This window comes from Pristiophorus japonicus, chromosome 5 (genome assembly GCF_044704955.1).
Source record: "Pristiophorus japonicus isolate sPriJap1 chromosome 5, sPriJap1.hap1, whole genome shotgun sequence".
NCBI lineage: Eukaryota > Metazoa > Chordata > Chondrichthyes > Pristiophoridae > Pristiophorus > Pristiophorus japonicus.
In genome coordinates this window covers 37,916,965-37,933,012 of record NC_091981.1, presented here as the reverse complement: position 1 = coordinate 37,933,012, position 16,048 = coordinate 37,916,965, and the positions used below count along the sequence as shown (strand labels likewise).

The window sequence follows — 16,048 nt, the reverse complement described above, 5'->3', positions numbered from 1 at the left end:
CCACCCTTCAAGATTTAGTTCGGACCTGGAATTTTAGGTCCATCATTGAAACACCTGTGAACTTTTTGACGTGGAAGCAAGTCATCCTCGATTCGAGGGACTGCCTATGATGATGATGATGATGATGTGTGTATATATATGTATGTATGTGAGTATATGTGTGTGTGTGAGTGAGTATTTATGTGTGTGTGATTGAGTGTATATGTGTGAGTGACAATGAGTGTGTATGAGAGTGAGTGTGTATGAGAGTGAGTGTGAGTGTATATGTGTGTGTGTGTGAATGTATGTGTGTGTGAGTGACCTGCCCCAACCTGCGAGGGAACATCTGCGGCAGGTCAGGGCCTTAAAAGGAACATATCACTCCAGGGAGCAACACGAACTTGTGCAGGAGGGTGACGGCAGTGAAGCGGGTGACTGAATTGGACGTCACCATAATCCAGGTCGGTGATTGGAGCGAGTGCAGGTACAGCAGGAGCGGCGAGATTGGGGCGAAGGAGTGACGAGAGATCGTGGAGCGACGTGATCGGGGCCCAGGAGAGGCGAGGGCCCAGAGCCAGCACAGGCCAACCCACACTGGAATATGTGTGCGCACTAGGTCCGTGCAGCAGAGCTGGCCGCCAATCGTCCCAAAAAACAATGTGATAACGGCAAGATAATGGGGCTGAAATTACCCTCACAACCAAAAGGGGACATACTCACCGATCATGAAGATTCATGGGGCGGATTGTAAAGCGAAATTCAATTCTTTGATTTTTTTTTTCCGGTCAGGGCAGTGTTTGAGGGGCAAAGGGCCCTTGGAGCAGGGCAGCTGTCCCTCAGCTGTCGCTGACGCGTCACAATGTCCCACCCTTTCATTTAAAGTGGAGGGCCGCTGTGAACTCTGCAGTTAGTTTAGTTTGGCCCACTGGGCCACCAGGGAAGGTTTTGGCCAACAGTGGGTGCCGGGCTGCCTGTTGGAGGCCCGGCCGCTCCCATGGGCGCCATTGTCGAGACGACCTCGGAGTCGGCCGACAATTAAAATAAAATGGCGGCCGCAGCAGAGCGCCCTCCCCTTTAAAGGCGGACGTGCCGCCCAGCCACACACAGCTTCTCACAGGGTACCGAGCGGCGGCCAATCCACTCCCGCGGGGCAATTTCTCCTGTGGGGCGGAAAGGGGTCGCCGCCGGTCAATGGGGAGGTTGGCGCGTGCCCGACGGGGCAGCAACACGCGCGCCATGTTGACGATCACAGCCGGAAAAAAAATGGAGGGCAATTTCATAAATGTCGGTGACCCGGCATGCTGTCTAGGCGGTGAGTCCTGACTGACCCGTGGCCGCCACTTTGAGGCAGTCACAACTCTTAGAGAAAGAGACAATTTTGGCCCAAATCTGGTCAGAACACAGGCGCAATCTCCCTGATCTTTTTCGTGTCAGATGGAGGATCGGTTTAACATCTCATCCGACAGTACAGCGCGCCCTCAGTACTGCAGTGAAATGTCTGTCTGGATTTTGTGTACATGTCTCTGGAGTGGGACTTGAACCCATAAGTTTTTAACTCAGAGATGAGAGTGCTCCCAAGAGAGCCACGGTTGTCACCACTTGGGAAGTTTATCAGTAGGTTGGACATGGAAATCAGCAGGTCCTGTAGGATTTTTCTGTGCCAGGTGTGCAAATTCATAAAATGCTACCCTTGCATATACCCTTGTATATGATGAAGGAAAGCACTGATGGTAAAATACTGAATTAGGTCACAACACCGGGAAAACTCCTCTGCTTCTTTTCAAACAGAGGCACCTCTGACAGCGCAACACTCATGCTACCACGGAGCCAAGGCTAACACTTCCAATCGTGTCCAAGCTACCGGAATTTCTTTTCCTACAAGATTATTAGAATATTGAATACATTTCCACAAGTGGCTACTGAAGCTGAGCAGATCATGATATTAAGGAGGGAATTAGATAGACACTGGAAGAAAGACATTAAAGGGTGAAGTGAACAAGCGGGGAAGTGGGATTGGAGAAGATAGCTCTAATGTGGGCCCAGCAGGGTACAGTCTCAATCGGTCGAATACCATCAGCCTGTGCTGACATTTCTAAGATTCTATGAAAGAAAAATGTTGATCTGCAAAAATTGTGCAGTTTTTCCAGCTTTTAGCCTGTTCTTATTATCTTGTATAATGTGTATTTCAATGGAAGTCCAATTGCTGAAGGAACTGTTCAGTAATCCTCCAAGGAATTTTGTGGAAGGTTCAACTAGCAACTAAAAACAATATTATGAAACGGGGAATTGTATTGCGTAGGGATACAGAAACAGTTTCCATCAAAGTTTCAATTAGACCAAGTTTCTTTATGTAATTTAGGAAATGAAGAGGAATATTTTATATTATTATTGGACTTCTTTGAATTATGATAGATTTGTGCTATTCTTTAATACTCTGGTGGAGTAACGCTTTGAGAATTTCGTTAAAATAACACTGAACTTTCTTTTACAGGGTGATGTAGGTATTCCTGGCGATAGAGGAGTTGGTGGAGAAAGAGGCAACCATGTAAGTATAACTCTATCACGTATTGAGATGATGCCGTATGCATTCCTGAAATAATTCATTTGTGGGATGTGGACTAGTCATCAAACAACACAAAGCCAAAAATTCCCACCTTTATTGAAAAGTAGACAATTTCCAACATGTTGGGAGCACGAAAGAAACCATTGATGGATAATTGGTCAAACAGGGCTGCGTCATCGCCCCAACTCTCTTCTCAATCTTTCTTGCCGCCATGCTCCACCTCACAGTCAACAAACTCCCCGCTGGAGTGGAACTAACCTACAGAACCAGTGGGAACCTGGCTAGATCCAAGACCACCCCAACCTCTGTCGTCGAGCTACAGTACGCGGGCGACGCTTGTGTCTGCGCACATACAGAGTCTGAACTCCAGGACATAGTCGACGTATTTACTGAGGCGTACAAAAGCATGGGCCTGACGCTAAACATCCATAAGACAAAGGTCCTCCACCAGCCTGTCCTCACCGCACAGCACTGCCCCCCTAGTCATCAAGATTTACGGCGCGGCCCTGGACATCGTGGACCACTTCCCATATCTGGGGAGCCTCCTATCAACAAGAGCAGGCATTGACGACGAGATCCAACACCACCTCCAGTGCGCCAGTGCAGCCTTCGGCCGCCTGAGGAAAAGAGTGTTTGAAGATCAGGCCCTCAAAACTGCCACCAAGCTCATGGTCTATAGGGCTGTAGTAATACCTGCCCTCCTGTATGGCTCAGAATCATGGACCATGTACAGTAGACACCTCAAGTTGCTGGAGAAATATCACCATGTCTCTGCAAAATCCTACAAATCCCCTGGGAGGACAGGCGCACCAACATCAGCGTCCTCATTCAGGCTAACATCCCCAGCATTGAAGCACTGACCATACTGAATCAGCTTCGCTGGGCAGGCCACATAGTCCGCACGCCAGACACGAGACTCCCAAAGCAAGTGCTCTACTCGGAGCTCCTTCACGGCAAATGAGCAAAAGGTGGGCAGCGGAAATGTAACAAGGACACCCTCAAAGCCTCCCTGATAAAATGTAACATCCCCACTGACACCTGGGAGTCCCTGGCCAAGATCGCCTAAAGTGGAGGAAGTGCATCCAAGAGGGCGCTGAGCACCTCGAGTCTCAATGCTGAGAGCATGCAGAAATCAAGCACAGACAGCGGAAAGAGCATGCGGTAAACCAGTCCCACCCACCCCTTCCCTCAACGACTATCTGTCCCTGTGACCGAACCTGTGGCTCTCGTATTGGACTGTTCAGCCACCAAAGAACTCACTTCAGGAGTGGAAACAAGTCTTCCTCGATTCCGAGGGATTGCCTATGATGGTGATGATGATACCCTATTACGACCTGCTGCCTTAGTTGAAGAATTAGCATTAGTTGGTGGCTGCACATTGCTTGTTGTACCATTGTTTTGCTTGAACATCTCAATTTTCTCTGTCAATTCCCTGTAACATTCTACTAGGGGCGAGGTGGGGTGGGGGTGTGGGGGGTCCAGGGAATCATGGAAACTATTTTTCCTTCCAAAAGTCTACAATCCACCAAAAGTGCTTTTCATGTACCACATGTTAAATAACCTCGGAAATATTTTCATTTTTGTAGGGTCCAGAAGGTACAAGAGGAATGCAAGGCCCAAAGGTGAATTTGTTCTTATAATTTTGAATTGTTTTAAGATTGTATCATACAAATTTTGTTTGGATTTTACCACGGGACCTGTAACTAATGTAAACGGGTATGGTTAACGTTGAATGTGCTGGTGAATTTAATTCAGATTTGATTAATCAATACTTACTTTGTTAGGTCTCTCATCATTGTCTACATCTAACATTCCTTCTATAATTTTCTATAATGCAGTATGAGATGTATTTGACCTGTATTACCTGTGCTTTAAAAACCTGATGCTGTGCTGTTAGTGTTCCAACATGTGTTGTCTGGATCCAAATAGATTTGAAAATGTTAAATTTGAAACACGGAATAAGCCTGACTTGAAGCAGCTTCACTTTCTAAAATGATTTTGGAGTAAGAGTTCACTCATTGCAAACATTGCATGAGCCAATGATCCATGACGACCACTATCTGCAAACATCATCCAATCTATGTTTTCTGAGACAGCCTTCAATAGGCCTGTAGGAGAGCAGAGGCATCAGATGGTACATAAAACAATACAGAGTTACGGGTTCGTGTTGCCTTCCTGGGTAAGTGTGAAAGTGCCAAATATCCATTGATCACATGGGCACTTTTAAAATGCAGCTTTGCATTGGATGGAGTGGTACTACAGGCAACTTAAACTGGTATGAGAGCCCCGTTGTGTGGTCTCGCATCGCTTGGCTTTAGTGCACTTGATGCTAAATAGCTTTGTGTGTGTATTGATGCAGAAGGGCGATGTATAAGTTGGCAGTGTGATCCTGATCACAAATTATACTGCCACTTTTTGGATCAGTGCATACCGGAAGTTACCTTGAGTTAATGCACATATGACCGTGTAACTGCATCCTTTCACTCGTTGGGGGTAAGTTTAACTTTGGGCAATGGTGTAAAATGGGTGATGCTGAATTCGCCGTGCATTATAAGACACCTGAATTTCCTTTCTATTGAAATCAATAGATAGGAAAATCGGGTGTGGGCAAGCAATCTGACGTCACCCATTTTAGTCCAAAGTTAAAAGTCATGTTTCTCTGGACTTCTCTTACCTTTTTACCTGTTTTTGCTTATCTTAATAAATCCTATCGCCTACCCGATGCCTTGGACAATTTAAAAACCCTGGGGCGAAATTCGGTAGTGTCCCGTTTGAAAATTACTTTTTGAAAATTTAGCGACCGGCCAGATAACTTAGCATATTGTGTGAAATTTGACATTTTCGCCCCAGGAGGGAAGGGAGCGGTAAATGTGACGTGTTTCTCCCTGTGTTTCTCCCTTTGTTTCTCCCTGTGTTTCTCCCTGTGTTTCTCTCTGTGTTTCTCTCTGTGTTTCTCTCTGTGTTCCTCCCTGTGTTTCCCCCTGTGTTCCTCCCTGTGTTTCTCCCTGTATTTCTCCCTGTGTTTCTCCCTGTGTTTCTCTCTGTGTTTCTCCCTGTGTTTCTCCCTGTATTTCTCTCGGTGTTCCTCCCTGTGTTCCTCCCTGTGTTCCTCCCTGTGTTCCTCCCTGTGTTTCTCTCTGTGTTTCTCTCTGTGTTTCTCTCTGTGTTTCTCCCTGTGTTTCTCTCTGTGTTTCTCTCTGTGTTTCTCTCTGTGTTTCTCTCTGTGTTTCTCTCTGTGTGTCATGTATTCTACTGTCATTGTAATGCATGAAAAACTGACCTAAGTTGTACACCGTGAGAACACTGACCACTAGGTGGTGAATTTGTGGGAGACACTACTAACCTCGACTTTCAGGTATAAAAGGGGAAGCACCACCCATCTTCTCCACTTCAGTGCTGGCTAATAAAGGTTACTGGTCACAGAGTGACCTTCTCTCTAGTATGGGCCTTGTGTGCATTTGTGCTGCATAGTAAGGACATATTACTTTGTTTCTCCCTGTGTTTCTCCCTGTGTTTCTCCCTGTGTTTCTCCCTGTGTTTCTCCCTGTGTTGCTTCCTGTGTTTCTGTCTGCGTTTCTCCCTGTGATTCTCCCTGTGTTTCTCGCTGCGTTTCTCTCTGCGTTTCTCCCTGTTTTTCCCTCTGTTTCTCCCTGTGTTTCTCCCTGTGTTTCTCCCTGTGTTTCTCCCTGTGTTTCTCCCTGTGTTTCTCCCTGTGTTTCTCCCTGTGTTTCTCCCTGTGTTTCTCCCTGTGTTTCTCTCTGTGTTTCTCGCTGTGTTTCTCGCTGTGTTTCTCGCTGTGTTTCTCGCTGTGTTTCTCTGTGAGTTTCTCCGTGCGTTTCTCCGTGCGTTTCTCCCTGTGTTTCTCCCTGCGTCTCTATCTGCGTCTCTATCTGCGTTTCTCCCTGCGTCTCTATCTGTGTTTCTCCCTGTGTTTCTCCCTGTGTTTCTCTCTGTGTGTCATGTATTCTTCCTTCATTGTAATGCATGTATAAACTGACCGAAGTTGTACACCGTGAGAACACTGACCACTAGGTGGTGAACTTGTGGGAGACACTCCTAACCTGGACTTTCAGGTATAAAAGGGGAAGCACCACCCATCTTCTCCACTTCAGTGCTGGCTAATAAAGGTTACTGGTCACAGAGTGACCATCTCTCTAGTATGGGTCTTGTGTGCATTTGTGCTGCATAGTAAGGACATATTACTGTGTTTCTCCCTGTGTTTCTCCCTGTGTTTCTCCCTGTGTTTCTCCCTGTGTCTCCCTGTGTTTCTCCCTGTGTTTCTCCCTGTGTTTCTCCCTGTGTTTCTCCCTGTGTTTCACTCTGTATTTCTCCGTGTGTATCTCCCTGTGTATCTCCCTGTGTATCTCGCTGTGTTTCTCGCTGTGTTTCTCGCTGTGTTTCTCGCTGTGTTTCTCGCTGTGTTTCTCGCTGTGTTTCTCGCTGTGTTTCACGCTGTGTTTCACGCTGTGTTTCACGCTGTGTTTCTCGCTGTGTTTCTCGATGTGTTTCTCGCTGTGTTTCTCGTTGTGTTTCTCGTTGTGTTTCTCTGTGAGTTTCTCTGTGAGTTTCTCTGTGAGTTTCTCTGTGAGTTTCTCCATGCGTTTCTCCGTGCGTTTCTCCCTGTGTTTCTCCCTGCGTCTCTATCTGCATCTCTATCTGCGTTTCTCACTGCGTCTCTATCTGTGTTTCTCCCTGTGTTTCTCCCTGTGTTTCTCTCTGTGTGTCATGTATTCTACCTTCATTAAAATGCATGTATAAACTGACCGAAGTTGTACACCGTGAGAACACTGACCACTAGGTGGTGAACTTGTGGGAGGCACTCCTAATCTGGACTTTCAGGTATAAAAGGGGAAGCACCACCCATCTTCTCCACTTCAGTGCTGGCTAATAAAGGTTACTGGTCACAGAGTGACCTTCTCTCTAGTATGGGGCTTGTGTGCATTTGTGCTGCATAGTAAGGACATATTACTGTGTTTCACTGTGTTTCACTGTGTTTCACTGTGTTTCTCCCTGTGTTTCTCTCTGCGTTTCTCCCTGTGTTTCTCCCTGTGTTTCTCCCTGTGTTTCTCCCTGTGTTTCTCCCTGTGTTTCTCCCTGTGTTTCTCTCTGCGTTTCTCCCTGCGTTTCTCCCTGCGTTTCTCTCTGTGTTTCTCTCTGTGTTTCTCTCTGTGTTTCTCCCTGTGTTTCTCCCTGTGTTTCTCCCTGTGTTTCTCCCTGTGTTTCTCCCTGTGTTTCTCCCTGTGTTTCTCCCTGTGTTTGTCCCTACTGCAGTGATTTGTTGATGCCAGTTCATTTGAAAATATTCAAGACGTAGTTAGATATGGCCCTTATGTCTAAAGGGATCAAGGGGTATACAGAGAAAGCAGGAAAGGGGTACTGAGGAAATGATCAGAAATGAATTTATTGAATGCTGGTGCAGGCTCGAGGGACGAATGACATACTCCTGCACCTATTTTCTATGTTTCGATGTTTCTCCCTGCGTTTCTCCCTGCGTTTCTCCCTGCGTTTCTCCCTAATATGTCCTTACTATACCATACAAATGCACACGAGGCCCATACGAGAGACAAGGTCACTCTGTGACCAGTAACCTGTATTAGCCAGCACTGAAGTGAGGAAGATGGGTGGAGCTTCCCCTTTTATACCTTAAAGTCCAGGTTAGGAGTGTCTCCCACAAGTTCACCACCGAGTGGTCAGTGTTCCCACGGTGTACAACTTAGGTCAGTTTATACATGGATTATAATGACAGTTGAATACATGACATCACTTCCCCCCAAAGTATTATTGTGATCACAGGTTAAGTCTCTCTGTTGGTTTATGCTCCCTTGTAGAGCGCCTGAGTTGGGGCACCGGTTGTTGGGTACTGGCCTGAGTGTCTGCTGTTTGCAGTGCCTCAGGCCTGTCCGGACTCCCACAGTGACTGGGCTCTCCTCCACTTAGTTCCAGTGTTTGGTCACCTGTGGTGGAGTGAACTCTACAACGTGTTCTTCCTCTGCTTCTTCTGTGGGGTTGCTGAACCTCATTTTTGTTTGATCCACGTGTTTGCGGCAGATTTGTCCATTGGTAAGTTTAACTACCAGAATCCTATTCCCCTCTGTGGCAATCACAGTGCCTGCGAGCCATTTGGGCCCTGCAGCGTAGTTGAGGACAAAGACAGGCTCATTGACATCAGTACATCATGCCCTCGCATTCCCATCATGGTAGTCGCATTGTGAACGTGCGCCTGCTCTCAACAATTTCTTTCATGGTGGAGTGTATAAGGGATAACCTGGTTTTGAGCGTCCTTTTCATTAGCAAGTGGAACCCCTGTGAGCAAGTGTGGTCTGGATCTATTGGCCAACAGGAGGCATGATAAGCGGCTTTGTAGGGAACTCCCTTGGATTCTGAGCGTCCCCTGTTTGATTTTCTGCACTGCTCGTTCTGGCTGGCCATTTGAGGCCGGCTTGAACAGTGCCATTCTGACATGGTTGACACCATTTCCTGCCATGAAGTCCTGGAATTCAATGCTTGTAAAGCACGGGCCATTGTCGCTGACCAAGACATCCGGTAGACCATGGGTGGCGAACATTGCCCGTAGATTTTCTACCGTGGCAGTGGATGTGCTTGAATTGAGAATGTCACACTCGATCCACTTGGAGTAGGCGTCTACGACAGCCGAAAATGTTTTTCCCATGAAAGGACCTGCGTAGTCCACATGGATGCGTGACCACAGCTTGGCGGGCCAGGACCAGGGGCTAAGGGGTGCGTTGCCGAGCTGAGCACACGTGTTGCACCTGTGAACACAAAGTTCCAGGTCTGCATCTATCCCTGCCACCAAACGTGTGACCTGGCAATTGCCTTCATCATGAAATGCTCGGATGCTCATTGTGGAGTTCTCAGATGAACGCCTCTCTGCCCATCTGGGGCATGACTACTCGGTTTCCCCATAGTAGGCAATCGACCTGAATCGAGAGTTCATCCTTGCGCCTGTAAAATGGTTCAAATTCCTCAGAGCATGCCCCTTATGTGGCTGCCCAGTCCCCATTTAGGACATGTTTCTTGACTAAAGACAGGAGCGAGTCTCTATTTGTCCAGACTTTAATCTGACGGGCTGTCACGAGTGAGCCTTCGCTTTCGAAAGCTTCAACGGCCATGACCATCTCAGCAGCATGCTCGGTTGCCCCCTCGGTGGTGGCTAGTAGGAGCCCGCTGAGTGCATTGGCGCAGTTTTCAGTGCCCGGTCTGTGCCGAATTGTATAGTCATAGGCGGCTAACGTGAGTGCCCACCTCTGTATGCGGGCCGACGCATTTGCATTTATGGCCTTGTTGTCAGCCAAAAGGGATGTTTGGGGTTTGTGATCTGTCTCTAGCTCAAATTTCCTGCCAAACAGGTACTGGTGCATTTTGTTTACTGCATATACACATGCTAACGCTTCCTTTTCTACCATCCCGTAGCCCCTTTCTGCCTGGGACAGACTTATGGAGGCATAAGCTAGCGGCTGTAACTGACCCTTGGCATTAACATGCTGCAACACACACCTGACCCCATAGGACGACGCGTCGTACCTTAAAACAAGTTTCTTTCATGGGTCATATAGCATTAACAGATTGTTGGAGCATAACAAATTGCGTGCTCTATCAAAAGCCCTTTCCTGGCTGTCCCCCTAGACCCATTCGAGACCTTTGCGTAGGAGCACGTGTAGCACTCTAACAGCGTGCTCAATTTGGGAAGAAAGTTGCCAAAATAGTTCAGGAGCCCCAGGAATGAATGCAGCTCCGTCGTGTTACGGGTTCTGGGTGCTCTCTGGATTGCTTCCGTTTTGGACGCAGGAGGTCTGATCCCAACTGCTGCTACCCTCATCCCCAGGAATTCTACCTTTAGAGCTTGGAAGATGCACTTCGCCTTTTTCAGTTGCAGACCTACCCAGTCCAGCCTGCGTAACACCTCCTCCAGGTTGTGGAGGTGTTCTTCAGTATCACAACCTGTGATGAGGAAGTCGTCTTGAAAAACCACCAGCCTTGGAATCGACTTGAGGAGGCTTTCCATATTTCGTTGAAGGATCGCGGCGGCCGAGCGAATCCCGAACGGACATCTGGTGTCGTGATGGTGGTCAGCTTCTTCGACTCACTCACCAGCTCCTAGTCATGTAAGCTGAGGTCAGGTCCAATTTTGAAAAATGTTTGCCACCGGATAGTGTCGCAAAGAGGTCCGCCGCTCTCGGTAGCGGGTACTGGTCTTGGAGTGACACCCGATTGATGGTGGCCTTGTAATCACCACATATCCTGACCGACCCATCCGCCTTGAGCACCGGTACAATCGGGCTCGCCCAGTCACTGAATTCGACTGGCGAGATGATGGCTTCCCTCAGCAGGAGGTCCAATTCGCCTTCTATCTTTTCCCGCATCACGTACGGCACCTCTCTGGCCTTGTGGTGTACTGGCCTGGCGTCCAGGTTTATGTGAATCACTATCTTGGTCCCCATGAAAGTGCCAATGCCGGGTTGAAATAGTGAGTCAAATTTGTCCAGGACCTGTGAGCATGATATTCGCTCCACAGAAGAAATTGCATTGACATCGCCCCATTTCCAGTTCATGACAGCAAGCCAACTCCTCCCCAGCAGTGCGGGACCGTCGCCCTGGCCAATTCGGAGTGGCATCCTGTTCTCTGAATCTTTGTGGGTCACAACTACCGTGGCGCTGCCTAGCACCAGAATGGTCTCCTTTGTATATGTCCGTAGCTGTGCGTCAATCGGCAATAATTTTGGCCTCCTGGCCTTGGACCACCACAACTTGTCGAACTGTTTGATACTCATCAGGGACTGGCTGGCCCCTGTGTCTAGCTCCATTGATACTGGGATGATATTGAGGAACACTTTCATCATTATCGATGGCGTCCTGGTGTATGAACTGTATATGTGCTTCACATGAACTCACTGAACATCAGCTTCCAGCGATTTCCCCCAGTGTCCATTTGGCCTCATAGGGCTTACATCTGGCCCGTCCTCCTCGTACATCAACCTGGCTGCAGGCTTCCTGCACATACGCGCCAAGTGACCACTGACGTTGCAGTTTCTGCAGGTATGTTGCTGATACCTGCAAGCTCTGGCTGTGTGTTTGCCTCCACACCTCCAACATGAGCCGTTGTTGGAAACAAAACGTCCATTACCAGTCGATTGTCTCTGACTGTCTCTCTAACTGTCCTTAAGCACACCATTGACAGGTGTTGATGGCCCCATTACTGGCCGCATTGTCCCTTGCGATGACATGAATCGCCGTTCAGCTGGCCATTGTCTCGGTTGAATTCCCCCTTTGGGTTCGACTACATGCTCGGGCATATCCGATTGCCCCTGTCTTCATGGAGAACTGTGTGTCGCTGTGTGTTAACAATGTTGACTCCCTGTCCATTTGCTGCATTTAAACCATGATTTTTGTCAAAACATCATTCTGGTCTCTTCCTCCCCTGAGATGAATGTCTGGGCCTTCAAAGCCGCCATTTCCAGCGTCAAGTCTTTGGTCTCAATCAGTTTCCTGAAAACCCCAGCGTGCCCGATGCCCTCAATAAAAAAGTCTTGCAACATCTCCGCTCTGCATGCATCTGGGCACTTAAATAGGCTCGCCAGTCGCCAGAGGTCTGCCACGAAGTCTGGAACGCTTTGCCCTTCTCGCCGCCGGTGCGTGTAAAACCGGTGTCTCGCCATGTGCATGCTGCTCACCGGTTTAAAGTGTTCCCCGAGCAACTTACTGAGCTCTTCAAAAGTCTTGTCCGCCGACCTCTCTGGCGCTAGAAGCTCCTTCATCAGGGAGTACGTCCTGGATCCACAAACCGTCAGGAGATGACCCCTGCATTTGTCGGCCGAATCCTGTCCCAGCCATTCCTTAGTGAAGAAACTTTGCTGTAGTCTCTCAATAAAATCATCCCAATCATCACCAACACAGTACCCCTCGTCTGTGCTGCTAGTGGCCATGCTCGCGTGGTTTAAATCCCAAGTTCTTGTCGCCAATAATATGTCCTTATTATACAGTACAAATGCACACGAGGCCCGTACTAGAGGAAAGGTCACTCTGTGACTAGGAACCTCTATTAGCCAGCACTGAAGTGGAGAAGATGGGTGGAGCTTTTCCTTTTATACCTGAAAGTCCAGGTTAGGTGTGTCTCCCACAAGTTCACCACAAAGTGGTCAGTGTTCTCACGGTGTACAACTTAGGTCAGTTGAAACATGGATTACAATGACAGTTGAATACATGACACTCCCTGTGTTTCTCCCTGTATTCCTCGCTATGTTTCTCCTTGTGTTTCTCCTTGTCTCCTGTGTTTCGCCCTGTATTTCTCCCCGTGTTTCTTCCCGTGTTTCTTCCCGTGTTTCTCCCCGTGTTTCTCCCTGTGTTTCTCTCTGCATTTCTCCCTGTATTTCTCCCTGTGTTTCTCCTCGTGTTTCTCCCCATGTTTCTCTCTGTTTTTCTCTCTGTGTTTCTCTCTGTGTTTCTCTCTACGTTTCTTCCTACCACAGAGAGTTGTTGATGCCAGTTCATTCGATATATTCAAGAGAGAGTCAGATATGGCCCTTACAGCTTAGGGATCAAGGGCTATGGAGAAAATGCAGGAAAGGGATACTGAGGGAATGATCTTATTGAATGGTGGTGCAGGCTCAAGGGGCAAATGGCCTACTCCTGCAAATATTTTCTATGTTTCTCCCAGTGTTTCTCCCAGTGTTTCTCCCTGCATTTCTCCCTGTGTTTCTCCCTGCGTTTCTCCCTGCGTTTCTCCCTGCGTTTCTCCCTGCGTTTCTCCCAGTGTTTCTCTCTGTGTTTCTCTCTGTGTTTCTTTCTGTGTTTCTTCCTGTGTTTCTCTCCATGTTTCTCTCTTTGTTTCTCTCTTTGTTTCTCGCTGTGTTTCTCCCTGTGTTTCTCCTTCTGCCACTCTCTGTGTTTCTCTCTGTTTCTCTCTGTGTTTCTCTCTGTGTTTCTTGCTGTGTTTCTCGCTGTGTTTCTCTCCATGTTTCTCTCTTTGTTTCTCTCTTTGTTTCTCCCCGTGTTTCTCCCCATGTTTCTCCCCGTGTTTCTCCCCGTGTTTCTCCCCGTGTTTTTCCCTGTGTTTCTTCCTGTGTTTCTCTCCATGCTTCTCTCTTTGTTTCTCTCTTTGTTTCTCTCTGTTTCTCTCTGTGTTTCTCTCTGTTTCTCTCTGTGTTTCTCCTTCTGCCACTCCCTGTGTTTCTCTCTGTTTCTCTCTGTGTTTCTCCCTGTGTTTCTCCCTTTCTTTCTCTCTCTGTGTTTCTCTCTGTCTTTCTCCCTGTGTTTCTCACTGTGTTTCTCTCTGTGTTTCTTTCTGCATTTCTCTCTGTGTTTCTCTCTGTGTTTCTCTCTGTGTTTCTCCCTGTGATTCTCCCTGTGTTTCTTTCTGCATTTCTCCCTGCGTTTCTCCCTGTGTTTCTCCCTGTGTTTCTTCCTGTGTTTCTCTCTGTGTTTCTGTGTTTCTCTCTGTGTTTCTCTCTCTCTTTCTCTCTGTGTTTCTTGCTGTGTTTCTCGCTGTGTTTCTCTCTGTGTTTCTTTCTGCATTTCTCTCTGTGTTACTCCCTGTGTTTCTCTCTATGTTTCTCCCTGTGTTTCTCTCTTTGTTTCTCTCTTTGTTTCTCCCTGCATTTCTCTCTGTGTTTCTTTCTGTGTTTCTCCCTGTGTTTCTCCCTGTGTTTCTCCCTGTGTTTCTCCCTGTGTTTCTCCCTGTGTTTCTCCCTACTGCAGTGATTTCTTGATGCCAGTTAATTTGAAAATATTCAAGAGGGAGTTAGATATGGCCCTTATGGCGAAAGGGATCAAGGGGTATGCAGAGAAAGCAGGAAAGGGGTACTGAGGGAATGGTCAGCCATGATCTTATTGAATGGTGGTGCAGGCTCGAGGGACGAATGACATATTCTTGCACCTATTTTCTATGTTTTGAATTTTCTCCCTGCGTTTCTCCCTGCGTTTCTCCCTGCGTTTCTCCCTGTGTTTCTCCCTGCTTTTCTCCCTGCGTTTATGTCATGTATTCAACCATCATTGTAACCCATGTATAAACTGACCTCAGTTGTACACCGTGAGAACACTGACCACTCGGTGGGAGACACTCCTAACCTGGACCTTCAGGTATAAAAGGGGAAGCTCCACCCACCTTCATCACTTGAGTGCTAAGGAATAAAGGACAGGTCACAGACTGACCTTCTCTCAAGCATGGGCCTCGTGTGCATTTATACTGTGTAGTAAGGACGTATCAATGGTGACAAGAAACTGGGATTTAAACCATGCGAGCATGGCCACTAGCAGAACAGACGAGAGGTACTGTGTTAAGGAATGCTTGGGACAGAGATTCAACATTGTTAAAGCAGCACACAGTTCTCCAGGCAGACAAGGGCAATCAGGCATGCCCCAACATGTAGTCGAACCCAGAGGGGGAGTTCGACAGAGACAATGGCAAGCTGAACAGCGATTCACGCCATTGCAAGGGACAATGCGGCCAGTAATGGGGCCATCAACACCTGTTAATGGTGCACTCAAGAACAATAACAGGGGCAGTCAGGGACGATCAACTGGCATGGGACCTTTTCTTTCAAACCACAACTCATGCTGGAGGCGTGGAGGCATACATTCAGCCGGAGTTTGCAGAGATGAGCAAAATACCTGCAGAAATTGCAGAAATGGACACTGGGGGAAATCGCTGGAAGCTGAAGTTCAGCGAGTTCATGTGGAGCACGTATACAGTTCATACACCAGGATGCCACTGATAATGATGAAAGTGCTCCTCAATGGCATCCCAGTATCAATGGAGTTAGACACGGGTGCCAGCCAGTCCCTGATGGGTATCAAACAGTTCGAAAAGTTGTGGGCATCCAAGGCCAGGAGGCCAAAATTATCGCCGATTGACGCACAGCTACGGACTTACACAAAGCAGATCATTCCGGTGCTAGGCAGCGCCACGGTAGTCGTGACCCACAAAGATTCGGAGAACAGGTTGCCACTCTGGATTGTCCCAGGGGACGGTCCAGCACTACTGGGGAGGAGTTGGCTTGCTGTCATGAACTGGAAATGGCGATATCAATGCAATTTCCTCTGTGGAGCGAGTATCATGCTCACAGGTCCTGGACAAATTTGACTCATTATTTCAACCCGGCATTGGCACTTTCATGGGGGCCAAGGTAGTGATTCACATAAACCTAGACGCCAGACCAGTACACCACAAGGCCAGAGCGGTGCCGTACATGATGCGGGAAAAGATAGAAGGCGAATTGGACCGCCTGTTGAGGGAAGGCATCATCTCGCCAGTCGAATTCAGTGACTGGGCGAGCCCGATTGTGCCGGTGCTCAAGGCGGATGGGTCGGTCAGGATATGTGGCGATTACAAGGCCACCATCAATCGGGTGTCACTCCAAGACCAGTACCCGCTACCGAGAGCGGAGGACCTCTTTGCGATGCTATCCGGTGGAAAACTTTTTTCAAAATTGGACCTGACCTCAGCTTACATGATCCAGCAGCTGGCGAGTGAGTCGAAGAAGCTGACCACCA

At 48.0% G+C, this 16,048-nt stretch overlaps 1 protein-coding gene across 1 annotated transcript in view; it reads left to right on the top strand.

Moving 5' to 3' along the window:
• LOC139264066 (collagen alpha-6(VI) chain-like) overlaps window positions 1-16,048 on the top strand; it is a 217,589-nt gene that overhangs the window by 110,518 nt on the left and 91,023 nt on the right. The window contains exons 20-21 of the mRNA XM_070880164.1: window positions 2,471-2,524; window positions 4,129-4,164. Of these exons, the coding sequence (XP_070736265.1) occupies window positions 2,471-2,524; window positions 4,129-4,164 (90 nt within the window). The remainder of the gene's footprint in view (window positions 1-2,470; window positions 2,525-4,128; window positions 4,165-16,048) is intronic.